Below are 25,134 nucleotides of genomic sequence, written 5' to 3'. Positions count from 1 at the left end.
GTAGTTACAAATTTTTAGCGACAACAAAAAAAAAAGTTCACACTTGTTACCACACCATGACTCTTACTACCGTCTCGGGTGACCCAATTACTATCGGTATTGGCACCGGCACCTCCATCAAAGATCTAAAGAGAGGGCAGCCAACCGCAGAAAACAAGGCGCGTATTGTTGACATCCTTAGGTATGCACTTCTGATCGGGTATAACCATATCGACACCGCCGAAGTATACACCACCCAACCAGAAGTCGGCACCGCCATAGCTGGCTTCCAAAGAGAAAAGTTATGGATCACCACCAAATACTCCGTCACCTCGTCGATGATCAAGAAAAAAAGCTTTACCCCCACCGACTTTGTCGAGCAAGCCCTAGACGAGATGAACACTAACTACATCGACTTGTTGTTAATCCACTTTCCCCCAAAGCCAAACGACCCCTACACGATACAATCGTTGTGGCAAGAGTTTGTATCAATCAAGGCAACCGGAAAGGTGAGATACATTGGGGTGTCCAACTTTGACATCCCCCAGCTAAACACCCTTCTTGAGATAGGCACCCCCACCATCAACCAGATACAGTACTACCTCGGGTCAGACAATTTGGAGGTCGTTGAGTTCTGCAAGAACCATGGCATACTCGTCGAAGCATATGGCCCGCTAACTCCACTCAGAAACCCCAACCCCAAAACAGACGCATTGATAGAGAAACTACAAAACGCCAACCACCTAACCAAGAGCCAGGCCTTGTTCCGTTACTTGCTCGACAACAATATCTTGCCAATCACTACATCGTTCAAGAAAGAACGCCTCAAAGAAGCATTACATAGCTATACATACTAATTCTCTCTTTGAAATATATTCCCGCCCAAAGACTTTCTTGGCACTTCCGATTCACTCAAAAACTTGGCTTCAATGTGCTTGCCAATAACCAACACGTCTCTCTCTAAATCAATCGTACACCGGTGTCTTCTCAACATATCTAAACCAAACAAGATCCCAACACTCGTTTCCACCACATGGAAGGAACACGGCAACTCGATTTTGGAATCGCCAATCTCAATGGGAGCACTGTGGATCTTACCAGCAACAGTTTGCGTCCCAATACCAACAGCCTGCGGCTGGAACCGTCTATCAATCAACCGAGTAAGCCCTACCTCCTCAGCAATGGCTTCACTAATAGTGGTAATTGCCGCCCCTGAATCCACCAAAGCCACCTGCTCAACACCATTAATTTTCACCTTAATGTATAGCATATTCACACTGGTAAAACTCTCGGGCGAAATCTCCCATGCCAAATTCATATTCTCCTCAATTGCTTCCTCTCTAATGAGTTCTAAAATACGTTTTTGGTTGGCTGGGTTATCGGGGTCTTGCTGTAAACGCAACAACTCAGCCTGTTGGGAGTTTGAGGATTGAGATAACTGGGATACCTGTTCCATCATAATGCCCCTAAACCTAGCAGGATCATTCAACGCATCATATAAATTGGGCTGTGTCAATCTCACTTGCTCTCTGGCGTTGGCATCCGCCAAAACCTGGTTCCTAATCATCTCGATCCGGTCGCTAATCTGGGTGTCATCAGCCACCTGTTTCTTGGACAACTGTAAAAGATCATTGTCGTGGATTTGTAATTCACTCAACGTGGCGTTGCCCACTAACTCCCTGCCATTAAACTTCAACACTTGAACACTGGCCTCCAACCCCGTTTCTGCCAGCAAGTACGCTTTGAAATCTTCTAAGCAAAGTGAGTCAGGTACGTCAACAGATATAATATCACCAGAGTGGTCTAAAGAAATGGTAAGTTGCATTGTTGAAGAAAAAAAAAAAGAAAAAAGAATGTTTCAGTGGCAAAAAAATCGACATTTATAGTCACGTACATTCTCTATACACCTTACTCAGGAACGATCATGGCAATGTGGCCACCATTTAATAGCATCTTCTTAATTGGAGCACCTCCATCGACTTCAGTGACATCCTCTAAAACCATATTCACATAATCATCAAAACCAATCAACTTTCCATTAAACTCTTTATCTCCAGTCATCAACACCCGGACCCTCTTACCAACTGACCTATCTATTACTTCCAAAGGCAACACCGTTTGTGGGACTGTTTCGTCTGACATGATTGTTGACAAAAAAGAAAAAGGTTTTTTTTTGGTTTCAACAAAAAAAAAAATTTTATTTCCGCTCTCCACCATGATTCTACGGCTAGATGAGTCTGTTATCACCCAAATACGTTCACACACCATCTTCCACTCCTTGGACCTGGTTGTACGAGAACTTCTTCAAAACAGTCTAGATGCGGGAGCTAACGAAATAACTATCAAGATAGATCTCTCGTCGTTGAGTGTATACATCCACGACAATGGCACTGGAATCACCCCTGACGATTTGGAAAAGGTTACATTACAACACTATACCTCGAAATGGCACAGCCACAACTATAAAGGAGAGGCGCTCTTTGCGTTAAAAGTCATTTCAAACCTAACCATCATATCCAAAGCACCCGACTACACAACACCGTTCAAGCTAAACAACCTGGTGGCCGAGTTGTACAACGAGTATTCTGGCGGGTACTTCCAGATCGGCGATATCAACCCCCAAGGAACAGTCGTCATTGCAGCTAACATGTTTAGAAATATCCCTGTACGAAGAGAACAAATAAGGACTACACCACACGCCAAACTTGTTGAAGCAATTAAGGTGGCGGTTTTAGAATCACTAACCCCGAACGCTCGTGTTAACCTAAAAATCTTCCTTGTCAATCACACCACCCTCCAGCTTGATCAGATAGTTGCAATATGCGGACACTCGCCATTGTTGTTCCAGCTTTTTGGAGTAAAAACAAAGTTTGAACCTGTGCGTGCAAAATTTAAGAATATCAAAGTTGTGGGGGTTATTGGGAGGGAGCCAATCACCGCAAAACACCAGTACGTGTTTGTCAACGACAGGAGAGTCACACTTTCTTTGGGCGAATCAAAACGACTAAACGACTTGTTTTCCAGCTCTGGGTTTAATGATATCGATTTCAGGACAAAAACAACCGGTAAACCGTTCTACAAGCACCCGACATTTATGTTTAGAGTATACCCAGGCAAACGGGAGGTGGTTCAAGACTCATACACATGGAATATCGTACTACGCATCATCTACAAAATCATTGCCAAGTTCCTAGATAGGAGACAACCACCAAAGCCACTACTACTGACTCCCCCTATCCATCGCACATCCGACAAGTACATTCTAACCACCAAAACAAAGTTGGGGTTTCTAAAAGAGAATGAAATTGATGGGCTAGTCGATAATCGGCCATACCACGGAAAGGAAGCACCCCTACCCAGAATACCAACAATCGCACACCTCCCACACCAATGTACATCCACCCACACCACCCCTCATCTAACCTCCTCGCAAACCAATTTGGCACCAGAAAAATTTAGAGTGATCAACCAGGTCGATCGCAAGTTTATTTTATTGGCGGCTGACGATCAGCTAGTGGTGTTGGACCAGCACGCAAGCGACGAAAGAATCAGAGTCGAGCAGTATCTACAAGAATTTGTGCTGCAGCCCAACCCGGGATTGAGACTACACAGCCCGATTGCTTTCGGCGTGCATGCTTCAGAGCTTATGTTGTTTGATCAGTACGCTGCCAACTTTAATAGTTTTGGCATATGCTACACCACAGACACCGCTCAAGTGGTCATTACGCATTTGCCACTAATACTTCTTACAAAGGTAGAGGACGACGCAGAGTTTCTCAAGGATTCTTTGCTACAACACTGCTACGACTTGCACGACCACGTCAAGCGGATCAGCCCCAACTTTGACAACTGGTTCGAAACGTCGTACCACTTGCCCCGAATCATAACTGAGTTGATCAACTCCAAGGCCTGTCGATCGGCAATAATGTTCGGTGACATCTTGACTAAAGATGAAATGCAAGACCTAGTAAACAAACTCAGCCGGTGCAAGCTTCCGTTTCAGTGTGCCCACGGAAGGCCTTCTATAGTTCCAATAGCAAACCTTATGTAAATATATTCAACCTATCTAGCTTCAAACTGTACCATTCTCTTTGTTCTGGCTTTGTATATAACTCTGTGTCCACACTCTTTGCATCTGATGGTATCACTCTTACTTAACGAAAACGACGCAGCACACTGTGCACAGTTGTATTTAACACCAAGCGACTTGCTTTGAACTTGACCTAAAGCAGCATGTGAGATAGATGATGGGATGCTGAATCCTTCTCTTTGAGGAGATGCCATGGTTGATGAGTAATGTGTTTTGTTGAAGTTTTTTTTTTTTTCGATGAGAATTTTTTTTTTAGCCCAAAAGAAAAAGTGTGCTCCCATAACAACCACACAACTCCTCAATGCTATCTATTAGGGAGACGATTTCAAGAATAGGGAAATCTATACGGCAGATCGACAATGTTTCCAAATCAAGCAAGACCAGACCCACTATAAATCCCCATCGTCGTGGCCGGCTACTCCACAAAACCAACAACTACTTGCCCAACGAAAAACTTTCGGAACTCAAACCACTCTACACAGATTTCCAAAGAAAAGTGTTCCAGGACTTTCTCAAACCAATAGAGATCCCCAACTTGAAAACGTTCAATGCTAAAGAAGAGTACGATAGTGCCCAGGCATCAAGGAATTGGTCGCAACGGTCTTCTACCAACCCACAGGACATATTAGCCACCTTCCACAAAGACAAAGCCGAGTTCGACAAATTGATAAAGTACTTGTTGGAAGTGACTCCACCACAGCTAAAAAATATCGACTACCAAAACGAACTGGCTATGCGTCGAATCCTAGACCAGCAAACCAAGGTCTATGATGTGCCGCACCACGCATTTCACGAAATCCCACCCATACCGTCGCCACTAACCAAAGACTCCTTCGAACAATACATTTACCACCTAACTCATTGCAAGTTTCACTATAGAAACTCCCTGTCGTTGCAGTCTGGCATTATCCCCCATATCCTACTATACACACACAAAACCACTAACGAAAAGTTTAGGCCATTCCGGTCTACCACCACATTCAATTGGTTGATCAAGTATTTCGGTCACGACAAGAACCAAAGCTCGTTTGCACGAGAACTATTGCTTGTGATGAACATAGAGGGACACTTGCTTAACACCGAAACAATCAACTACCTCCTAAAAGTCATTAAAGTGCATTCAAGAATCCGATCAAACACAAGCTCGTTTACTTTGGCATTAAAGTACCTAAAATTGAGCCAAAAGTTGGGAATAGATGTCAACTTACTGACATGGAGTAAAGTATACGACATTATCGACAATGTGCATTTGAAGGAAACATTTATCAGTTTCATACAGGAAAATGGCATACCCATACTGAGAGGTTTACTATTGAGAATTATCGACGACTTTGCTAGAGTAGCTCCGACAGCAGCCGACTTGACCTACTTTATTGAGAATGATTTGGGGTATGCGCAATGGGAGCACGACGATATGATACGAAATAAAGTGATATTCCATCTGGCACGTGCTAATGGTGGGAAGTTTACTGGTGCTAACGAATACGATTTTAAGAGTTGGCTATTGGGATTGAAAAGTAGCGGCCAGCCACAAAAAGTCATGTTGATGCTACAACAGTATTTTGAGAGAACAGTAGAGATCCATGAAACGCTTCCTATATTCACCATCATTATCGATACTTTGGTTGAAGAGTATACAGATATAAGGCACTTAAAGCAGCTAGTGTTTGTTGTGCGAGGCATGGTATATGAGGCTACTCGGGTGCTCGACTTACCATGTGAAATCATCCAGTACACCGACTCGGCACAAACAATTCCCGAAAATTACAAGATGCTTGCTCGAAGTCTGTATGGCAAACTACACGAATTGCAGGCCAGAGTTGAGTTCGCCAACAATCATACTTTTGAAAACATACCCCCGCCATGGCAAATGCTCTCACAACAAGAAATCGAAAGGTGGACCGTGTTGGTAAAGAACACCACCCAACTATTCCCAGAATTTGAAAACCCAACTGTTTTTCCAGCACCCGAAATCGATAAAATCGTGAGCCATATCAAAGCCAAAGGCATTGCTAGTAGAAACAGGACTCGAGTCCATAAGCTAACTCAAGGACTTGATAACTACACCATCAATCTAATGAAGGAGAGGTGTTTGCTATAGTTAATTTTGTGTAAACCATGCATCAACTAAAGTGTGTATATTAGATCTCTGGTTATGTTACATTATGTAATCGGGTTGGACAACCTCGAACGTTTTGTAAAATTTTCGCAATAAATGTTGAACCAAAAAAAACTTGAAACAATTCTCACCCTAAACTTTGTTTCGTCAATAGAGAATCCACCCATCAACTAATTACTTTCCCCGTTCTAGAAAATCATTTTGCATATATGAAACAGAAAGCAAGCTTGCAGGTAACACTCTAAACGTATGAAAATGGTTAATTTTGGGATTTAACAAACATGCATGTGTAGCTCGAGGCCGAAATTGTTGTCATTGCCGGGCATAGCGGGCCTACAGTTAGTGTGGCTGATTAAAGAATCATTGAACTTCCTATTTCAGAAAAGCAACCAAAGCCCAATCAACCGAAAAACAAACAAATCTTAAAAGTTAAAACTCCAACAAAGGGCCCTAAACCACCATGTGGGTCACATTCACCACCCATCTCAATACCGAATTTGCTAGCGGTATATCCACAAAAAGGTGTGTTTGCTGATATATCAGATGCTACTATACAAGCTAGCAGGTCAAACCCACAGTCATATGGTTCGGGAGATATTTTGGGAAGGAGGTAGATTTTTTTTGTGCTATAATTTCCACCCCCTAAGCACCAAAGGCTATTTTGATAAATCATACTCATATATATACACTTCGACTTCCCCTTTCTCCTATTCCCCCGTAACATCACTTATTTTTTCCTTAAACTACACAGATTCCAATATACCAGTTTTCTCGCTCTTTTTTTGGTTAGTTGCTATTTTAAGAAATTACAAATAGTTTAGATTAAAGGGGGAAAAACGAGCAACCAGATCTCCTCGAGACAATACCATACTACCCTGCTATTAATAACTACACTTGTTCACCACTTAGGTTTATACAACCAAGTCTTTCTCACATTCCCATTATTGAAGAGGACAGCGAGAGGTTTCTGAAATTTTCAAACGCAACGCGGCTATTTGGTTTCCATTTTCATTGTTTTTGTGAAAGAAGCTTCCTTTTGTTTGTTGTTTTTAGATTTACTATTCGGGATTATTGGAACATAAAAGAGGGCTTAATAAGTATTTTTTTTTTTTGAGTTAATTTTGTTTATCTTTTACACTGTGTTTTATTTTTAATTTTGCTATTTCTGCTCATCAGTTGATTATATATACTTTTTTTTTTTGTCGCCGACTAGTTTTTCCTTACCACTTTTCCAACCATTCATTTGCAGGCTTGAGTAATGACATTACGAAACCAAGCAATGCCAGCACTACATCCCACATTATTGGTCATATTATTATACATCTCGTTGACCCATGCACTATCGTTAAGTAGATGCTCCTCGACAAATTTGGGCGGTGAAAAAACAAGCAGCGAGTTCATGTCAAATGGGCTTTGTCGAGACACCTGTTCAAAGGATGGGTATGCCGTTGCTGTCTTGTCAGGAAACGATTGCTACTGTACCAACGATGTCCCAGCAGACACTACTGATATGTCGAATTGTGAAATTGGATGTCCAGGTTATAAAGACCAGGAAAATTGTGCTGGAGATGGTTATTTTGGGTACTTGATTATTGGACAACCATCAGCAACCGTCGGAGGAGAGACAAGTACGAGTAAGTCAACACAAAGCTCAACAAGCACATCAACAAGTACTAGCTCCACCTCTACATCGAGCACCACCTCAAGCTCATCATCCACTAGCACCACCTCAAGCTCATCATCCACTTCTACTTCCACTACTTCAGAACCCTCTTCTTCCATCTCCCCTGCCACCACCATGGTTACCAAAACAACACAAATCACAGAAACTCATCGTTCAAGCAATATTGTTCAAGTCACACAGTACTCGACAGAAGTACTTACCGTGTCTCCCAGCACCACATCCAAATCTTCTACTTCCTCATCATCGAAATCCTCCTCACAAACACCAATAGTATCCACAAAAATCGAACAAACAACAGCCTACTCCATCAAAACAGTAAATGGAACTCAAACACAAGAGATCAAAACACTATACATAACCCAATTCACGACCCAATCAACTCTGGATTCGACAACTGGCACCACAAGTTTTGAATCAGCATCAATATCTAATTTGCGGTCTCAGGACGCTTCTGTTGCGCCAACCCTGTCGGTGCCCAGCTCATCAACAACGGATTCCCCCAAGACCAACAAGAATGCATTTTTTGACGACAAGGGTAAGGTTGCTGGTACTTTTACTGCCGTTGGAATAGTTGTTGTCGGGATAGTCGGTGCTATGTTGTACTGCTGCTGCTGCTTTGGTGGAGCAGGTGGCAGACACAACGACCACGACGGGTACAGTGACGAAGAGAACCAATACAGCTCTGACGAATTGTCGGTCAACCATGCAACAGTTGTTGCTCCATACAGCAAGCAATCGTCATTTTCTACATTAAAGAGAGACAGTTCCTCAAAGACTTTATTTGCATATTTTACAGGCGACAATACGAATAAAGAGAGTGGAGTCAACCGAAGCTCGTCAAGACGAAAATTGATGAGCAGGAGAAGCAGTCAAATGAGCTCATCGCCCAATAACAACCCAGAAGCAGATGGAGGAGCTATGTTCCCAATTAATGAGATAGATTCCAGATTAGATCCAGACACAATGTTCTTGAATCAAAACTTTTCCAACAAATCACTTGGTGATAATCAAGATTATTCAAGAAAGCTTAAAATCACTAATCCTGAGTAATAGCATCACCTTATTTATTCACCACACTCGCATATGTCATCGTTTTTATTTCACACGTTAAAGCAGTTGCTGAACAGCAAGACTGATTTTTTTTTATTTTTTGGTTACCTTCGCTAGCATAGTAGTTTTGATGGCTACATAGTTTATAATTTAATAGTCTAATGATATATATTACCTATAACATCTATGTTTATCCTTGTTCAGGAAGTTTTGATCGGTTCTCATAATGTGGCTGATACTCATAAGCATTTGGTTTGGGTATGCCATTGCTAGGTCTAGACTCGTCTTCATCTTTATCGCCTTCGTTATCTGAGGAATCACTACTTTCATCGGAACTCGAACAACTATGATTATGTTTGTCGTCTTCAACCTCTTCGTCAAATGACCGCTGTGGATGGAATATACAACATATTTTGGTTTTCTTCTTGTTCATATGCTCGTTATCAACTGTGCCTTCTGTCCATCTGACTTTTGGTGCCTTCTTCTTCTTCTTCTTCTTTGTTGATGTAGTTTCTTGTTGTTGCTCTTGTTGTGGTGGTTGTTGATTCGATGATGATGGAGTTGGTTCGGATCCGGGCCTCAAACGTAGAACGTTATTTTCCTGTACTATTGTTCTTGAAGGTTGATTCGACATTGTATACTTGGTTTGTTGTGGATTATTAATGTCAGCAACAAAAGGATTTCACCGAAAAAAATATGGTTAAATCAGTTGACTCTAAGCAATTGGTAGAGACACGCAGTTATGTCGTTAACCCAATAATACCGAATGCTCCTTGTGCCATCTAGATCATGAAGCGACTCGGCAGCCGGAGCCTATTGTTTTTGACAGAATAACAATGAGCAAACCCTCTCTCTCATGGCAGTTTGTAACCCTTAAATAAATCAAACCTTCTCTCAAAAAAGAATTATTACTAGAGGAGTTGAGCTCCCTTTTACTTCTGCAAATACATGTAGAGCAAGACTTTATCAGCCAAGTCAAATATGACAAAAGACAAATTTCTTGTAGATGTAGTGCTGGAGATGGTTCGATTGTTGTCTCCCCTCACCATCGGCTTTCCTTATTTACGACTATCCTAAAAAGCAATAACTACGCAACTATAGCAGAAAGCCATCATTTGACCATCCTCATACTATGGAGTTGCATTTTTTCTTGTCGAAAGACTGTTTTTCGGTTACATTTTATACATCTTTGGTTGTTGTAATTAAACTATTACACCTACTTTGACAGAAACCGTCTAGCCTTTACATTCTCGGCACGATGTGATTTATTATTTTGCATCCATAAACAGAGTACACACTCAATGCACAAGTATGCAGTGAATGACACACAGATGGTTAGTATTTTTCTTGTGTGGGCTTAGCTGGACATGACCCAAGATCTATTTGGAGCTAAGACCAAGCACGTGGAGGTCCATGTCAGACACTACCCACCCCAAACCTAGGTATATTTACGCCAAAAGAACTCATCCCAGAAGTTAGCTTACTTTTTCGACGGTAATTTCGCTTTTACGACCTTATATGCGTAATCCCAGATCTTCGGCTGGTACGGCCAATAATGACATGAGCCAACGTCACTTCTTTCAAGCAAGTAGAGCCGAGAAATGACCTAACATAGGCTCTCCGTATAGACAAACTTTAAACACTTTAGGGGATGTGAACATGTCCGCCGTAAAAGCCCTGTGCAATTTCTCTAACAATAAGCAAAATTACGTGATTTGGAAACTTGAGAGTAGACATTTCACTTTATGGGGGGCGTGGTTTCATTAAATCCTTGGCGGTAAGAAAAAAGAAAAAAAGTGTGTGTACTCACTCACAGCCCCTCGTGTATACTGACAAATTTAGCATTTAGTAGGTAGTGTGATGTTGTTCAATTCCTCTCTTTTTTTTCTTGGTTTCAAAAAAAAGAAACCCAAGCTAAAAAAGTTTTTGATTGTTGAACTTTTAAATTTTTCTTGGCAATCAATTCCCAGACAAAGTAATAACTACGAATAGATCATTCATTGGTTTATTATTTTTGCATGGAAATATTTGAATTTCCATTTTCTTTTTTTTATAATGGTTGTTTAAGCTTCGCAGTTTTTTTTTTTCTAGGGAGAAATTATTATACATTATATATATTATCAACTTTTTCTCGTTACAAAAGTCACACCTTTTTTTTTTTCTACTTGTTCTTCTTTCAACAACTAACTAATTTTATACTATCCACCAACTATAGATATTACATACAAGTTTTTAACCTAGACAAACGAGATTTTTAGACAATGAATTACAACATTCATCCCGTAACATACTTAAATGCTGATAGCAATACCGGTGCAAGTGAGAGTACTGCAAGTCACCATGGTTCCAAGAAATCACCTTCCTCAGATATTGATGTAGATAATGCTACGTCACCTTCATCTTTTACTTCGTCCCAATCACCTCACATTAATGCTATGGGTAACAGTCCCCATTCCTCATTCACTTCTCAATCTGCAGCCAATTCTCCTATCACTGATGCCAAACAACATTTGGTTAAACCAACCACCACCAAGCCAGCAGCTTTTGCTCCTAGTGCTAATCAATCTAACACCACAGCTCTGCAATCTTATACCCAACCAGCACAACAATTACCAACTCAGTTACACCCAAGTCTTAACCAAGCCTACAACAACCAACCATCTTATTATTTACACCAACCAACTTATGGCTACCAACAACAACAACAACAACAACAACAACACCAAGAGTTTAACCAACCATCACAGCAATACCACGACCATCACGGATACTACTCAAACAACAACATTTTGAATCAGAATCAACCAGCTCCACAACAAAATCCAGTCAAGCCATTCAAAAAGACATACAAGAAAATCAGAGACGAAGATTTGAAAGGTCCTTTCAAGTGTTTGTGGAGCAACTGTAACATTATTTTCGAGACTCCAGAAATTTTGTACGATCATTTGTGTGACGACCATGTTGGTAGAAAGTCTTCGAACAATTTGTCATTGACTTGTCTTTGGGAAAATTGTGGCACAACTACAGTTAAGAGAGATCACATTACTTCTCACTTGAGAGTCCATGTCCCATTGAAGCCTTTCCATTGTGACTTGTGTCCCAAATCGTTCAAGAGACCTCAAGATTTGAAGAAACATTCCAAGACTCACGCTGAAGACCATCCAAAGAAGTTAAAAAAGGCACAAAGAGAGTTGATGAAACAACAACAAAAAGAGGCCAAGCAACAACAGAAATTGGCCAACAAGCGAGCAAACTCGATGAATGCAACTACCGCATCCGATTTGCAATTGAACTACTATTCCGGTAACCCTGCTGATGGATTGAACTACGACGACACCTCCAGAAAAAGAAGATACGAAAACAATTCTCAACACAACATGTATGTGGTTAATAGTATTTTGAACGATTTCAACTTCCAACAAATGGCACAAGCTCCACAGCAACCAGGCGTTGTTGGAACCGCAGGTTCTGCTGAGTTCACCACCAAGAGGATGAAAGCCGGCACTGAGTATAACATTGATGTGTTTAACAAGTTGAATCATTTGGACGACCACTTGCACCACCACCACCCTCAACAGCAACACCCACAACAACAATATGGCGGTAACATCTATGAAGCTGAAAAATTCTTCAACTCCTTATCGAATTCCATCGACATGCAATATCAAAACATGTCAACCCAATATCAACAACAACATGCTGGTTCTACTTTTGCTCAACAGAAACCAACTCAACAAGCAAGTGGCCAATTGTATCCTTCTTTACCAACCATTGGCAATGGCTCATACACCACCAGTGGATCATCACACAAAGAAGGGTTGGTTAATAACCATAATGGATACTTGCCATCTTATCCTCAAATCAACCGTTCTTTGCCATATTCTTCTGGTGTGGCACAACAACCACCAAGTGCATTAGAGTTTGGCGGTGTTTCAACCTACCAGAAATCTGCACAATCATATGAAGAAGACAGCAGCGACAGTTCAGAGGAAGACGATTACAGCACTTCTTCAGAAGACGAGCTTGACACCTTGTTTGATAAATTAAACATCGATGACAATAAAGTTGAAGAAGTGACGATTGATGGGTTCAATTTGAAGGATGTTGCCAAGCACAGAGAAATGATCCATGCTGTTCTTGGCTATTTGAGAAACCAAATCGAACAACAAGAAAAGGAAAAGAGCAAAGAACAAAAGGAGGTTGACGTTAATGAAACTAAATTATATCCAACTATAACTGCTTTCTAAGCAATTATACCGATTTTACTTTTTTATTTATTTTTATTTTTTTGTTTAGGGTGGTTTTCAATTTTTTTTTTTTTATTTCCTCATGTTTGATTTTAGTGTGTTTTATTGTATATTACGTATAAGTTTATTTTATTAGTACAAGTTTTGAAAGTAGTGTTACCGTTCTCTATTTACATGGTTCTATTAATCATTCCACCTCCCAATACTTGATTCCCTTTGTACAACACACCAGCTTGACCTGGCGCCAAAGCACGAACTGGGGTTTCTAATTCGACGGTTAACCTATCTTGCAGCTCAATAATTCTTGTAACAGGGATTGACTTCAGCAATGAATGATACTGAAATTGCAATGATTGGAGACACAACACCTTTTCCTTGGGGTGTAACCATTCTAACTGCGTCAATTCCACAGTTTGTTTGAACAACTTGGGGTTATCGTGACCTTTAACTATGATGATTTGATTTTTCTCATAATTCTTATCGCTGACAAACCAAATGCCTTGGTATTGTGGATCTGCTTGCGGCATGCAAACTGAAGATTTCTGGCCTATTGTAGCATGCCATAGCCCCTTGTGTTGACCCCAAACCTTACCATCTTCAGTGATTATGTCACCTGGATTTTCTGGGATATAATCATTTAAAAACTCTCGGAAGTTTGACTGTTGCGGATTAACAAAGCATAGCCCTTGGGAGTCGGGTTTTGTTGCTGTATGTAATTTAAACTGGTCATGTGCCAATTCCCGAATCTGTGGTTTGATATAGTGGCCAATGGGTAATAAGATTTTCGATAACGAAGATTGTGGGATCGACGAAAGATAGTAACTTTGGTCTTTCCGTTGACTCAAACCTCGCAATAAATGGTACTCCCCAGTTTCGTTGTGTTTCATGATTCGGGCGTAATGACCAGTGACTAACCACCAATCTTTGCCTGTGCCATCGTATTTCTTATGCAAGTAATCAATCAACTTCCCAAATTTGACAAATTTGTTGCACCCAATGTCAGGGTTCGGCGTTAGTCCCTTTTCGTATTTCTCTATCATTGGCATAAACACATCCTGCCAATATTCGTGTTCAAAGTTAACTCTCTCACAACTGGAAATACCTAGATCTTGACACACTCGTTGCACATCTTTCCAATCTCGTTCTGTGCATGTTGCCAGTTGCGACCAGTTGGCCATGTATAGCCCATGCACGTTTGGATAGTCTTTGTATAATGCTGCACACACCGAAGAGTCAACACCAGAGGACATAGCAACAATTATATGGTCATCAGGTTTGGGTGTTGGCTGGGTGTATGTATTTTCTGGGAGTATATTTATTGGTTCTGTGGTGGTTGTAGGAGTGTATGGTTTATGCACAGGATAGTACGGTTGTGGCGTTGTTGTGGTATATATACGACATGATCTAGATAGGCCTCGTAGGCTACGTCTTAACAACATCATGGGTTTATGGTGCAAGAGATGATCTGATTATTTTTTTCACTTCACTGAGGTTGGAGAAAAATTTATCCTTCTGGGTGTAACCTATACATTTTTTTGGCCAAATTTGGCACGAAAATGCACCAAATATTTGCCTAACAAGTCCACACATAACTTTTTGGTTCGGCTCCGAAATAGTACGTTCGGGAAATCTTCTCGTTGTGACTAATTCTCTTAGATCCAATTATATCTCCACTTTTTAATTCTTTTTTTTTTTCACTATTTATCAACACACCCACTTGAAATGTCATTGAAATACTTAGACACCGCCAGAAAGATCCTTTGTATTGGTCGTAATTATGCTGCCCACATCAAGGAATTAAACAATGCCACCCCGCAACAGCCATTTTTCTTTTTAAAACCATCTTCATCAGTATTAAAGCCCGACTCTGGCCCATTCTTGGTTCCCAAGGGAGTTATTGTTCATCATGAAGTGGAATTGGCATTTACGTTAAACAAAGACTTGAAAAACTTGCCATCTACTTTTTCTCCTGAAGAAGCTATTGACAGCATTGAAGGGTATGCCTTGACTATTGATATGACAGCAAGAAACGTTCAGGATGAAGCCAAAAAGAAAGGATTGCCTTGGTCAATTGGTAAAGGGTTCGACACCTTTTTGCCAGTGTCTAAATTCATCGCCAAGGAAAAAATCCCAGACCCATACAAAGTTGAGTTGGTGTTGAAAATTAACGGTGAAGTCAAACAACAAGATAAAACCGACTTGATGTTGTTCCCCATTCATAAAATTTTGAGCCACATGTCAGCAATTATGACATTGGAAAAGGGAGACTTAATTTTGACTGGGACCCCAAAAGGTGTTGGTCAAGTTAAGCCGGGCGATAAGGTTGAAGCTCAATTGTTGGTTAACGGTAAAGTCATTGAAGAGATTAAATTCGACGCCGAAGAAAAACCAGGTCCTTACGAATATAAACAGATATAGACACTATATAAATATTCCATCTTTTGGAGGGTGGAATTGTCTTAATATAATATTAGCCTCGCTCATCACTTTATGGCTTTGTAAGTCCATGGAATAACTCTGGGCATAAACAACTTCTCTAATCCCACTTTGGACAATTTTTATCGAGCATGTCAAGCACGGACATGTGTTGCAATATAATACACTCTCACCGCGAATTCTATCTCTGCCGGCTTCTAACAACGCATTTTCTTCAGCATGCAAGCAAAGACATGTGGCCAACAGTGCCCCACTTCCTTGGCCTTTATTGCATCGGGAACAACCTCCTTCATTACAGTTGGTTAAATGACGAGGAGTTCCATTATACCCAGTAGCAACCACTCGGTTCTCGCGAACAATAACACATCCGACTCTACGCTTCATACAGTTTGATCTTAACGCTGCCAAATCTGCTAATCGCATAAAGTACGAGTCCCAAGTAGGTCTCAATCGAGAACCGTTTAAAAGATTAAGTTCCGACAACTTGATAAACAAGTCTTTGATCGAAGTCGATGTATTTATAATTTTCACCTGTGCCTGGTTATTAATCTCAATCAATGGATTAGCAACATTGAATAACAATTGATCGTTTTTATCCACAAACTGTTCCAACGTGAAATTATTTTTCAGTTTTGATCTTTGATATCTCAAATAGACCGGGGCATCGATAGATATATGAAGGAAAAATGGTCTTTTCTGCAATGCTTTCAACATATTCATATCTTGTATATGGGAAATCACAAAATTATCTTGCCAATTAACCGTGACATAATTATCTAAAGCACTCAAATCATCGAAATGTTTAAAAACTTCCATTTTGTAGTCTGCATCGACTGTCAAATCCGTAATTTGGTGAGACACTTCATCCTCCTCTGGCGTGGTGGCATCTGATTCATGGCCTTCCTGTTTAAATGAAATTAGCTTGAACCCTTGGAAAGTCAAGTATCTAGCGACTTCAGTCTTTCCTGAGCTTAAGGTACCAGATATACCAATCAACATCGTTGGGTAAGTATTGGTAGAAACGCGTGTTCGACAATTTTTTTTTTCATCTTTCCGATTTTAGTCTTGTCGCGAGTGAGATCTATCACTAACTGTGATGTATCATAACATTGCACTCTTTTAACAAGTCACAATGTTCGGCAATTTCCATATTTGTGATGGTAAGGAATATCTGCCCATCATTTTAGTACGCTAATGCACGTTAATTTTCCCTCTCGTCTGTGCTTGCCCACATTGTTTTCGACCATGTGTATTATAAAACTTGTCGCACGACCATTGCTACTACACCGACTATTTCCCCCCTTTTTTCCTCCTCAATTCATTTTTTTTTGGCTTTTATGGAATTCTTTAGTAGTTCACTTATTCTACAAGCTATGCGGGCTATCTGTTTATTACTATTGACAATCAACCTAGCAATCGCGTCGGTATCACTGTCTCACAAGCCTGGATATTGCAACACTTATGGAAATTGCGGTAAAAAGTCGGTGTTTGGCAAACCATTACCATGTGCCGAGTTTGTCCCTGCTGTTAAGGCAAGTCAGGAGTCACGAGAGAAATTAAAATCAATATGTGGAAAGGATTTCGACTACATTTGTTGTTCTCCAGAACAAATTGATATTTTGGAGCTGAACTTGAAAAGAGTCGACCCACTAATTTCGTCATGTCCAGCATGCAGAAAGAACTTTTATGACTTCTTCTGCCAATTTAGTTGTTCACCCAATGAATCCCAATTTGTTGAAATCATCAAAACTGAAACTGCTAGAGATACAGGCAAAGAAATAGTAACTGAAATAAACCAGTATGTGGAACCAGGAATGGCAAACCAGTTTTTTGACTCGTGCAAAAACGTAAAGTTCCTGGCAACCAACGGTTACGCAATGGATTTGATTGGTGGTGGTGCAAAGAATTATCTGCAATTTTTAAAGTTTTTAGGAGACGAAAAACCATTATTGGGCGGGTCTCCTTACCAAATAAACTTCGTATACAAACTTCCAGAAACCGACTCGGGTCTTGTTTTGCGAAATGAACCATTAAGAGACTGTAATGACAAAGAGTACAAATGTGCATGTACTGATTGTGAAGAATCATGCCCAAAATTGCCACATGCTAAAGATTTAACCAAAAAATGTACTGTTGGTGTTTTACCGTGTTTTTCGTTTAGCATCATAATCATTTGGTCATGCATGATAGTTTTGTTAGGAGGATATCATGTATACTTGGCAAAATTGAAGAAAGAACGAAGACGATCAATTGCAGAAGATTCCGAAGATGACGAAAGCACCATGATTAACCCTTTGTTTTATGCTGGACTTGGGAAGAAACGGGCTAAACAATTCCTGAGTGAAATAGGACTGAAAATTCAAGATTGGTTTGCAAATATTGGTTACTTTTGCTCAAAATTTCCGGGTATCTCAATTGGAACTAGTTTGGCAGTTGTGGTTTTGCTTTCTTTGGGACTTTTTAAATTGCAACTAGAAACTGACCCCGTCAAGCTTTGGGTTAGTCCAAATGACCCTGCTTACAAGAACCAACAGTATTTTGAGTCCAATTTTGGTGAATGGTTTAGAATTGAACAAGTTATTGTAAGCTCAAAAGACGATGGACCCGTTTTGAATTGGGATATTGTCAAGTGGTGGTTTGATAAAGAATCTCAATTGGAAACATTGAATGAGAATGTTCGCTTATCTGATATTTGCTTTAAACCATTAGATGAAACTTGTGCCTTGCAATCATTTACACAGTACTTCCAAGGCGATATTTCAGGCTTAACAGAAACCAACTGGAAGTCAAAATTGCAAAGTTGTGTTGACTCTCCAGTAAATTGTTTACCCACTTTCCAACAGCCATTGAAGCCAAACATTTTGTTTGATAGTAACGACATTTCCCAAGCCAAGGCGTTCACGGTAACGGTATTGGTAAACAGCGATACTCAAAATGAAAACTACACTTCCAACACAATCTCCTATGAACATCTGTTCCAGAAGTGGGCAGCAGACTTACAAACAGAATATCCAAATTTGAATATTGCTTACAGCACCGAGATCTCCCTTAAAGAAGAACTTAATCAATCTTCAAATACAGACATAAAAACTATTGCCATATCGTATTTGGTTATGTTTATATATGCTTCTTTAGCCCTTGGTGGCAAACTACCAAGCGCCAACTTGTACTCATTGGTGAAAACAAGATTTACATTAGGGTTTTCGAGTATAATTATAATTCTATTATCTGTAACGGCGTCAGTGGGATTCTTTTCTATTATTGGATTAAGATCTACATTAATTATTGCTGAGGTGATTCCGTTTTTGGTGTTAGCAATAGGTATCGACAACATATTCTTGATAGTCCACGAATTGCACGTAATAAGCGAGGGCAATCCTAATTTGGCTTTGGAGGTACGGATTTCTCAAGCTTTGAAACATATTGGACCTTCGTGTTTTATAAGTGCTGTTTTACAGGTGTGCATGTTTTTGTTGGCTACCTCTGTGGGTATGCCAGCAGTAAAAAATTTTGCATACTACGGAGCTGGTGCGGTTTTAATCAATTTCTCGTTACAGATGACTTGCTTTATCGGGCTATTAGCATTAGACCAGCGCAGACTAGAAGATAACAGAGTTGATTATGTTCCTTGGGTTACAATTTCTCCAATCCAATTACAGGACAATGATGAAATCGATGAACCAGTACATCTTGAGTACAACTTTTCTCGTTGGATAGGAGATCACTATGCGCCATTTTTGCTAAAGAAAACAACAAAGCCCAAAGTCATAACTTTATTTGTGTTGTGGGTTGGGATTTCCCTCAGTTTGTTTCCTAAAATCCAGCTAGGATTAGACCAAAGAATTGCCATACCTTCCAAGTCTTATTTGGTCAACTATTTTAATTCAGTATATGACTACTTGAACGTTGGTCCTCCGGTTTTCTTTGTTGTCAAGGACTTGGATTATAGCGAAAGACTGAATCAACAGAAAATCTGTGGTGGATTTTCTGCATGCGATGAATTTTCGTTGGCCAACATTTTGGAACAAGAGTTTAAACGTTCAGATATATCAATGCTTTCTGAACCTGCATCCAACTGGTTGGATGATTTCTTTAGTTGGTTGAACCCTGATTTGGATCAATGTTGTCGATTTAAGAAGAGCACCGTCTTCGAAAAGACTCCAGAATTTTGCTCACCTAATGCCCCTCAACGTCAATGCCAATCATGTTATTTAAACCACAATCCTCCTTATGACTCAAGTATGAAGGCTTTCCCTGAAAGAGACTTTATGTTTTATTTTAATGACTGGATACAGGAACCATCGGATCCGTGTCCATTGGGAGGAAAGGCTGCACATGGACAGGCTATATCCCGAACCACCGAGAAAATCGACTCGAGTTATTTCCGAACATCCTTTGCGCCACTAAGAGGCCAAGATGAGTTTATCAATGCATACAAAAGTGGAAACAACATTGTCAAAGAAATTACAAAGTTGATTCCTTCAATGGACGTATTTGCCTACTCCCCATTTTTCATATTTTTCACACAATACCAGAACATTGTGTTGTTGACAGTAGCTTTACTAACAGTAGCAATGCTAATCATATACGTAATTAGCACATTTTTGTTGAGCTCATTCAGAGCTGCAAGTATTCTCACAATTACAATCACAGCAATTATGATTAACATCGGTGGAGTATTAGCATTGTGGTCGATATCCCTAAATGCAGTCACTTTGGTCAATTTGGTTATATGTGTCGGGTTTGCAGTTGAGTTTACCATACACTTGACCAGAGCATATTGCGTGCCCAAAGTTAAGATGTTTGATAATCCTGCCGAAGAGGAATTGTACAATAACCTCGTCAATGCTGAGCCAGAAAACACTCGAAGAAGTTCAATAACCAGCTTGAATGCGGAATTCAGAAATACCAAAGCACATAACGCATTGTGCAGTGTTGGAGGCTCGTTGATAAGTGGAGTCACGTTGACAAAATTGATCGGTATTTCAGTTTTAGCCTTTACAAGATCTCAGATCTTTGAAGTTTATTATTTCAGAATGTGGCTCTCTTTAGTTGTGATTAGTTTTGTCCACGCATTTGTTTTGTTACCGGTGTTATTAAGCTTTTAAGTTTCTACTACATAGGTTTCTGTTTTAAAAGTTAGTTTCGAATTAATGCAAAAGAAAAGTTTTAAATGATATCATGGGAAAAAATAAAAGAGTGAGAAAGTAACTTATGAAATTGTGCATGAGCTGGCTTACCAGAAATAGCAACTTTCGTCCCAAATTGGTTAAATAGGTCATTATCTCTGTTTGGACAAGCTTGATAAGTTGTAGTGTTGTCCGAGTCTTTACATTGCAGTACCGAGACAAGTCGTTCAGACTCTACCACCAAAGCGATACTTTGTATTAGTAGAAGTGGCTACATCTTTGACTGTAATGGCTTTTGTTTTGCTGTTTTACACAAAACTGGGGCATTACATGCAGTACATGCAGATTTAATTTTTGCACAAGTATCATCATCCATTTTTGACTATTTTACCCAACATAAACATGACGAATAAAGTTGCTTCCGACAAGCAATACTCTCGACCCTAGCTGTGTCGATAGCAAATTGGGTCCCTTAAAATTATCTGGATAATATCAGCTGGCTTAAACTTTTACCGTTGACGTCGAGAATTTTTTTATTGTTTTTTTTTTTTGACGACTGGATGTGGTGGGTTTATTGTAAATTAGCTTTTTCTTGTTTGCCCGGTTTTTTTTTGTTTATTTTTTTTTTAATTTCCTGACATTCTTCGAGTCCCACTTTTTCTATTTTATTTTTTTTTTTTCCTTATATAAAAACTTTTCCTTGTCTTTCTTTTTTACCATATTCATTTTCAATACATATTCAATCGTAATTGTTTTTGATATTAGTTTTACTGGAACCATGTCACTTCATTATACATTTAAATGGTATGTAACTATTGCTGGATAATTTAACTTTTGTTTATCTACCTAGCCGTGAAGAAGTTTGTTTCAGGAAACAAGATAATTGCAACTTCAAGTATGCCATTGGTGGTTTTATCTTGCCAATAAATGCTAGTTGAAAACACCGATGGCTTTATTGCCAAATAGCAATCTCATTCCAGCACCGATCACACGGCTTCGAGTGTTGACACCGAGACGATATACTTTCGATACTAACGGATTCTCTTGTTTAGGCCAAAGGGTCCCGAAGACGTAATTGTCACTGGTACTTTCGACAACTGGTCAAAGTCTTTACCACTTGTTAAACAAACAGATGGCTCCTTTTCATTGCAAGTCCCATTACCACCTAAAGCTGAGGATGTTATTTATAAATACGTTGTTGATGGTGAATGGAGAATTAACTCTGACGAAAACATCACCAAAGACGAAAGTGGTATTGAAAACAACATTATCTCCAAAGATCACTTGAAGGAGTTAATTGCTGTTCCAGGATCCTTAATTCCTGAATCCGGCTTACCTGTAACTACACCAACAGCTCAACCAGTTTCTGACAATCAAGATACTTTGAAGACTACAGTGTTACCTAAAGAAGAACCTCACCACCCATCTCTTGCTGGTGAACCAGGAATTGTTATTCCAAAGGAAAAAGACGCTTTATCAGCATTTGAAAAGGTTGAGGATGCAGATGCCAAAGCTTTGAATAAGAATGTTACTGAAGTTGGAACTGCCAACGCCGAGGCACAAACAGGTTCTGACAATCAAGATACTTTAAAGACTACAGTGTTACCTAAAGAAGAACCTCACCACCCATCTCTTGCTGGTGAACCAGGAATTGTTATTCCAAAGGAAAAAGACGCTTTATCAGCATTTGAAAAGGTTGAGGATGCAGATGCCAAAGCTTTGAATAAGAATGTTACTGAAGTTGGAACTGCAAACGCCGAACCAGATTCTCTAGTTGCTGTTCCTTCAACAGGTGTTTTAGTTGAAGGCTCCGAATTAACCCCTGAAGAAAGAAAGAAACAAAAGAAAAAGGTCAAGAAATCGCAATACAAAGCTAGAAAGAAGCAAAGAGCTGCTGAAGCTGCTGCTGGCGAAGCCAATAGTACTAGTGACATTGACACTGAAGAAGCTACTCCAGAGCCAACTACTCAAGCTGAAGAGAATAATCATTCAAAGGCCGCCGCTGTTGGCTTAGCTGCTGCTGGTACTGGTGGTGCAGCTGCTGCCACAATTGCTGCTACTACTGCATTGGCTGATCATCCAGACACTTTAGGATCTACAACTAACGGGGGACATATTACCAGTAAAGATCCTGTACAACCACCTATCTACGAACCACAAACATCCATCGAGAAACCAAAAGATTCTGTTACAGAACCAAAACTCGATTCAAAACTTAAAACCACTGGCTTACCAGAATCAAAGATAGATGATAACATAGTTAGTACGGGGCCAGAAAAGTCTCTTGACCAAACAGTCGACTCCGTTGCTATGCCAAAAGAACCAGAATCTGATATCAAAGAAACCACAACAGCTCCAGTCCCAGTTCCAGTTCCAATTGAAGAAACCAAAGCTGAGCCAGTTGTTGACCAAACTACTGCTGCTCCAATTCCAGTCCAAGAAACTGAAACCGAACCTGAACCTGTTGTTGCAACATCAAAGGACGTTGCCCCAGCCGATTATGCCAATGAGCCAATTGATACTACTGAGGAACACCCAAAGACTTTAGATCCAAATGCTGTCGTACCTGATTCTGAAGCCAAAGAAGTTGATGCATCACCTGTCGTCAAAGAATCTAGAAATACTCACGAAACAGCCCAAGACGAAGAAGAAATCATTATTGCTGCTGAAGGTAGCGAGAAGGATATCACTGCTGCTGTTGAAGCTCGTGAAGGTGCTGGTGTAACTCTTGAAGAAATCCAACCAACCCAATCAGAAAAGGAGAGATTGACAAGAGAAGCCAAACTTGCTGCTGGTGTTGACGGGCCTGTCACCGTTGAAAAGATTAATGTTCCTGAAGACGAATTGAAATCACAGAAGGCTGAATCCTCAACTAAAGAGGTCAGCCCAACTACAAAGAAAGCCGAACCAGAGAGGAAAAACACAGTTAAGAAAACTACAACAAACGGAAAGACTGAAGAAAAGAAGAAAGGTTCGTTCAGAAGATTCTTGAAAAAGATTTTCAATTAAGTGATTTAGTTCACTGTTATTAGCCAATCCCAAAAGGACTTTTATTATTCTTACTCCATTGCAAGCATCGTTTTTTTTGTTTTTCTTATTTGATTCATACCTAATATTGTCTTTTTTTTTTCTTGCCACCCACTGGTACAATTATATCACCGTCGATAATAATTTATTTCTCCTATTCTCTAAATTTAAATGTTTTTTTTTGTAATATATAGCATCTACCTTTTGTACTTTTGTTTAGAATTTTAATTACTTGCAAGTATTGATGTTTTTTTGATGGGTATTAAACAAAACGTTGGTCCTGTCAAAAGTCGTGTGTGTGTGAAAAACAACAACAAAAAAAACGTTACTTTTTGCTGGCTCGTCGCCACTTTCAAAGGAAAAAAATTTCATCCCATCTTACTTTTTCTTCTTGTTTTTTTAATTCCCTCAATAGATCAATCAATCAAAAAATGGATGGTCCAGTTGAAGTTACTAAACAGTTGTTTGTCAGACCATTGAGAAACGATGTTACTCGTGAAGAGGTCCAAGATCATTTTTCCAGAGCTGCACCTGTTGTTGAAGTGCGTTTGATGGAAGGTTATGCTTTTGTTACATTTGAAAATGAAGATGATGCAAAACAAGCTTTAGAATTACTTAACGATGCCGAATTCAATGGTGAAAAATTACAAATTGAATTTGCTAAGGAAAGAAGAGAAGATACACGTGGTAAATACCGTCTTTTAATCACCAACTTGGCAGAAGGTACTGCATGGCAGGATATCAAAGATTTCGTTAGAGAAAAAACTGATAGTCAACCAAGTTATGTCAAGGTTTTCACTAACTTTGATAACGGTGAAACTACTTGTAGCATGCAATTCCAGAGCCGTGAAGATTTGGATAGAGCTATTCCATTGTTAGACAAAGCTGTCTTCAGAGATATCACTATTGGTGCTGAAGAAGACACCAGCCCATACATTCCACCACCACCAAGAGGTAGAGGAGGTTTCAGAGGTAGAGGTAGAGGAGGATTTGATCGTGGTTTCAGAGGAGGAAGAGGTGGCTACGATCGTTATGACAGAGGCGGCTTCCGTGGAGGAAGAGGTGGTTTCGATAGAGGATTCGATAGAGGTGGATTTAGAGGAGGAAGAGGTGGTTATGATAGGGGTGGATTTAGAGGCGGAAGAGGTGGATTTGACAGAGGCGGATTCAGAGGTGGAAGAGGTGGATTCAGAGGGGGAAGAGGCGGATATGATAGAGGTGGATACGATCGTGATAACTTCAACGACAGAGGTGGATCATACGATCGTGAAAGATCTCCAACCCGTTTTTAATCTACATCAGCTAAGAATCAAGTACGTTTAGGATGTGTTTCCAAAGGGAATTAAGAAAAAGATTACAGTTTGTTGTGTTTA

General features: G+C 39.9%; 15 protein-coding genes across 15 annotated transcripts; 9 read left to right on the top strand and 6 right to left on the bottom strand. All coding sequences in view use genetic code 12, as the record gives it.

The window, feature by feature from the left end:
* Positions 1-56: 56 nt before the first annotated feature.
* Positions 57-836, top strand: CAALFM_C114430CA (uncharacterized protein; the record flags this gene model as incomplete). Its single annotated transcript, XM_709965.1, has 1 exon — positions 57-836. The coding sequence occupies one exon, from the start codon at positions 57-59 to the stop codon at positions 834-836; it is 780 nt and encodes a 259-aa protein (XP_715058.1).
* Positions 833-1,804, bottom strand: DDI1 (Ddi1p; the record flags this gene model as incomplete). Its single annotated transcript, XM_709963.1, has 1 exon — positions 833-1,804. One exon carries the CDS (start codon positions 1,802-1,804, stop codon positions 833-835), a length of 972 nt encoding a protein of 323 aa, XP_715056.1.
* Positions 1,805-1,887: 83 nt separating this feature from the next.
* Positions 1,888-2,121, bottom strand: CAALFM_C114410WA (RNA-binding protein; the record flags this gene model as incomplete). The annotated part of the gene is made up of 1 exon (XM_709961.2): positions 1,888-2,121. The coding sequence occupies one exon, from the start codon at positions 2,119-2,121 to the stop codon at positions 1,888-1,890; it is 234 nt and encodes a 77-aa protein (XP_715054.2).
* On the top strand, positions 2,120-4,030 carry MLH3 (mismatch repair protein; the record flags this gene model as incomplete). Its single annotated transcript, XM_709962.1, has 1 exon — positions 2,120-4,030. One exon carries the CDS (start codon positions 2,120-2,122, stop codon positions 4,028-4,030), a length of 1,911 nt encoding a protein of 636 aa, XP_715055.1.
* An 11-nt stretch (positions 4,031-4,041) lies between these two features.
* RPC10 (DNA-directed RNA polymerase core subunit) lies at positions 4,042-4,263 on the bottom strand (the record flags this gene model as incomplete). The annotated part of the gene is made up of 1 exon (XM_709960.2): positions 4,042-4,263. The coding sequence occupies one exon, from the start codon at positions 4,261-4,263 to the stop codon at positions 4,042-4,044; it is 222 nt and encodes a 73-aa protein (XP_715053.2).
* Positions 4,264-4,370: 107 nt separating this feature from the next.
* On the top strand, positions 4,371-6,170 carry CAALFM_C114380CA (uncharacterized protein; the record flags this gene model as incomplete). Its single annotated transcript, XM_709959.1, has 1 exon — positions 4,371-6,170. One exon carries the CDS (start codon positions 4,371-4,373, stop codon positions 6,168-6,170), a length of 1,800 nt encoding a protein of 599 aa, XP_715052.1.
* Positions 6,171-7,446: 1,276 nt separating this feature from the next.
* Positions 7,447-8,922, top strand: WSC4 (Wsc4p; the record flags this gene model as incomplete). Its single annotated transcript, XM_709956.1, has 1 exon — positions 7,447-8,922. The coding sequence occupies one exon, from the start codon at positions 7,447-7,449 to the stop codon at positions 8,920-8,922; it is 1,476 nt and encodes a 491-aa protein (XP_715049.1).
* Positions 8,923-9,112: 190 nt separating this feature from the next.
* CAALFM_C114350WA (type 1 protein phosphatase-activating protein YPI1) lies at positions 9,113-9,556 on the bottom strand (the record flags this gene model as incomplete). Its single annotated transcript, XM_709955.1, has 1 exon — positions 9,113-9,556. One exon carries the CDS (start codon positions 9,554-9,556, stop codon positions 9,113-9,115), a length of 444 nt encoding a protein of 147 aa, XP_715048.1.
* Positions 9,557-11,183: 1,627 nt separating this feature from the next.
* RIM101 (alkaline-responsive transcriptional regulator) lies at positions 11,184-13,169 on the top strand (the record flags this gene model as incomplete). Its single annotated transcript, XM_709954.1, has 1 exon — positions 11,184-13,169. One exon carries the CDS (start codon positions 11,184-11,186, stop codon positions 13,167-13,169), a length of 1,986 nt encoding a protein of 661 aa, XP_715047.1.
* Positions 13,170-13,339: 170 nt separating this feature from the next.
* Positions 13,340-14,611, bottom strand: CAALFM_C114330WA (tRNA-5-taurinomethyluridine 2-sulfurtransferase; the record flags this gene model as incomplete). Its single annotated transcript, XM_709952.1, has 1 exon — positions 13,340-14,611. One exon carries the CDS (start codon positions 14,609-14,611, stop codon positions 13,340-13,342), a length of 1,272 nt encoding a protein of 423 aa, XP_715045.1.
* A 280-nt stretch (positions 14,612-14,891) lies between these two features.
* On the top strand, positions 14,892-15,587 carry CAALFM_C114320CA (uncharacterized protein; the record flags this gene model as incomplete). The annotated part of the gene is made up of 1 exon (XM_709951.1): positions 14,892-15,587. The coding sequence occupies one exon, from the start codon at positions 14,892-14,894 to the stop codon at positions 15,585-15,587; it is 696 nt and encodes a 231-aa protein (XP_715044.1).
* A 3-nt stretch (positions 15,588-15,590) lies between these two features.
* Positions 15,591-16,604, bottom strand: CAALFM_C114310WA (deoxycytidine monophosphate deaminase; the record flags this gene model as incomplete). Its single annotated transcript, XM_709950.1, has 1 exon — positions 15,591-16,604. The coding sequence occupies one exon, from the start codon at positions 16,602-16,604 to the stop codon at positions 15,591-15,593; it is 1,014 nt and encodes a 337-aa protein (XP_715043.1).
* A 338-nt stretch (positions 16,605-16,942) lies between these two features.
* On the top strand, positions 16,943-20,713 carry NCR1 (sphingolipid transporter; the record flags this gene model as incomplete). The annotated part of the gene is made up of 1 exon (XM_709949.1): positions 16,943-20,713. One exon carries the CDS (start codon positions 16,943-16,945, stop codon positions 20,711-20,713), a length of 3,771 nt encoding a protein of 1,256 aa, XP_715042.1.
* Positions 20,714-21,512: 799 nt separating this feature from the next.
* On the top strand, positions 21,513-23,743 carry MDG1 (Mdg1p; the record flags this gene model as incomplete). Its single annotated transcript, XM_019475187.1, has 2 exons — positions 21,513-21,538; positions 21,787-23,743. 2 exons carry the CDS (start codon positions 21,513-21,515, stop codon positions 23,741-23,743), a joined length of 1,983 nt encoding a protein of 660 aa, XP_019330732.1.
* A 449-nt stretch (positions 23,744-24,192) lies between these two features.
* On the top strand, positions 24,193-25,053 carry NPL3 (mRNA-binding protein; the record flags this gene model as incomplete). The annotated part of the gene is made up of 1 exon (XM_709945.1): positions 24,193-25,053. The coding sequence occupies one exon, from the start codon at positions 24,193-24,195 to the stop codon at positions 25,051-25,053; it is 861 nt and encodes a 286-aa protein (XP_715038.1).
* Between the last annotated feature and the right edge of the window lie 81 nt (positions 25,054-25,134).

Source organism: Candida albicans, chromosome 1 (assembly GCF_000182965.3).
Source record: "Candida albicans SC5314 chromosome 1, complete sequence".
Classification (NCBI taxonomy): Eukaryota; Fungi; Ascomycota; class Pichiomycetes; order Serinales; family Debaryomycetaceae; genus Candida; species Candida albicans.
The sequence above is the reverse complement of the archived record's forward strand: the minus strand, read 5'-3'. Positions and strand labels throughout refer to the sequence as shown.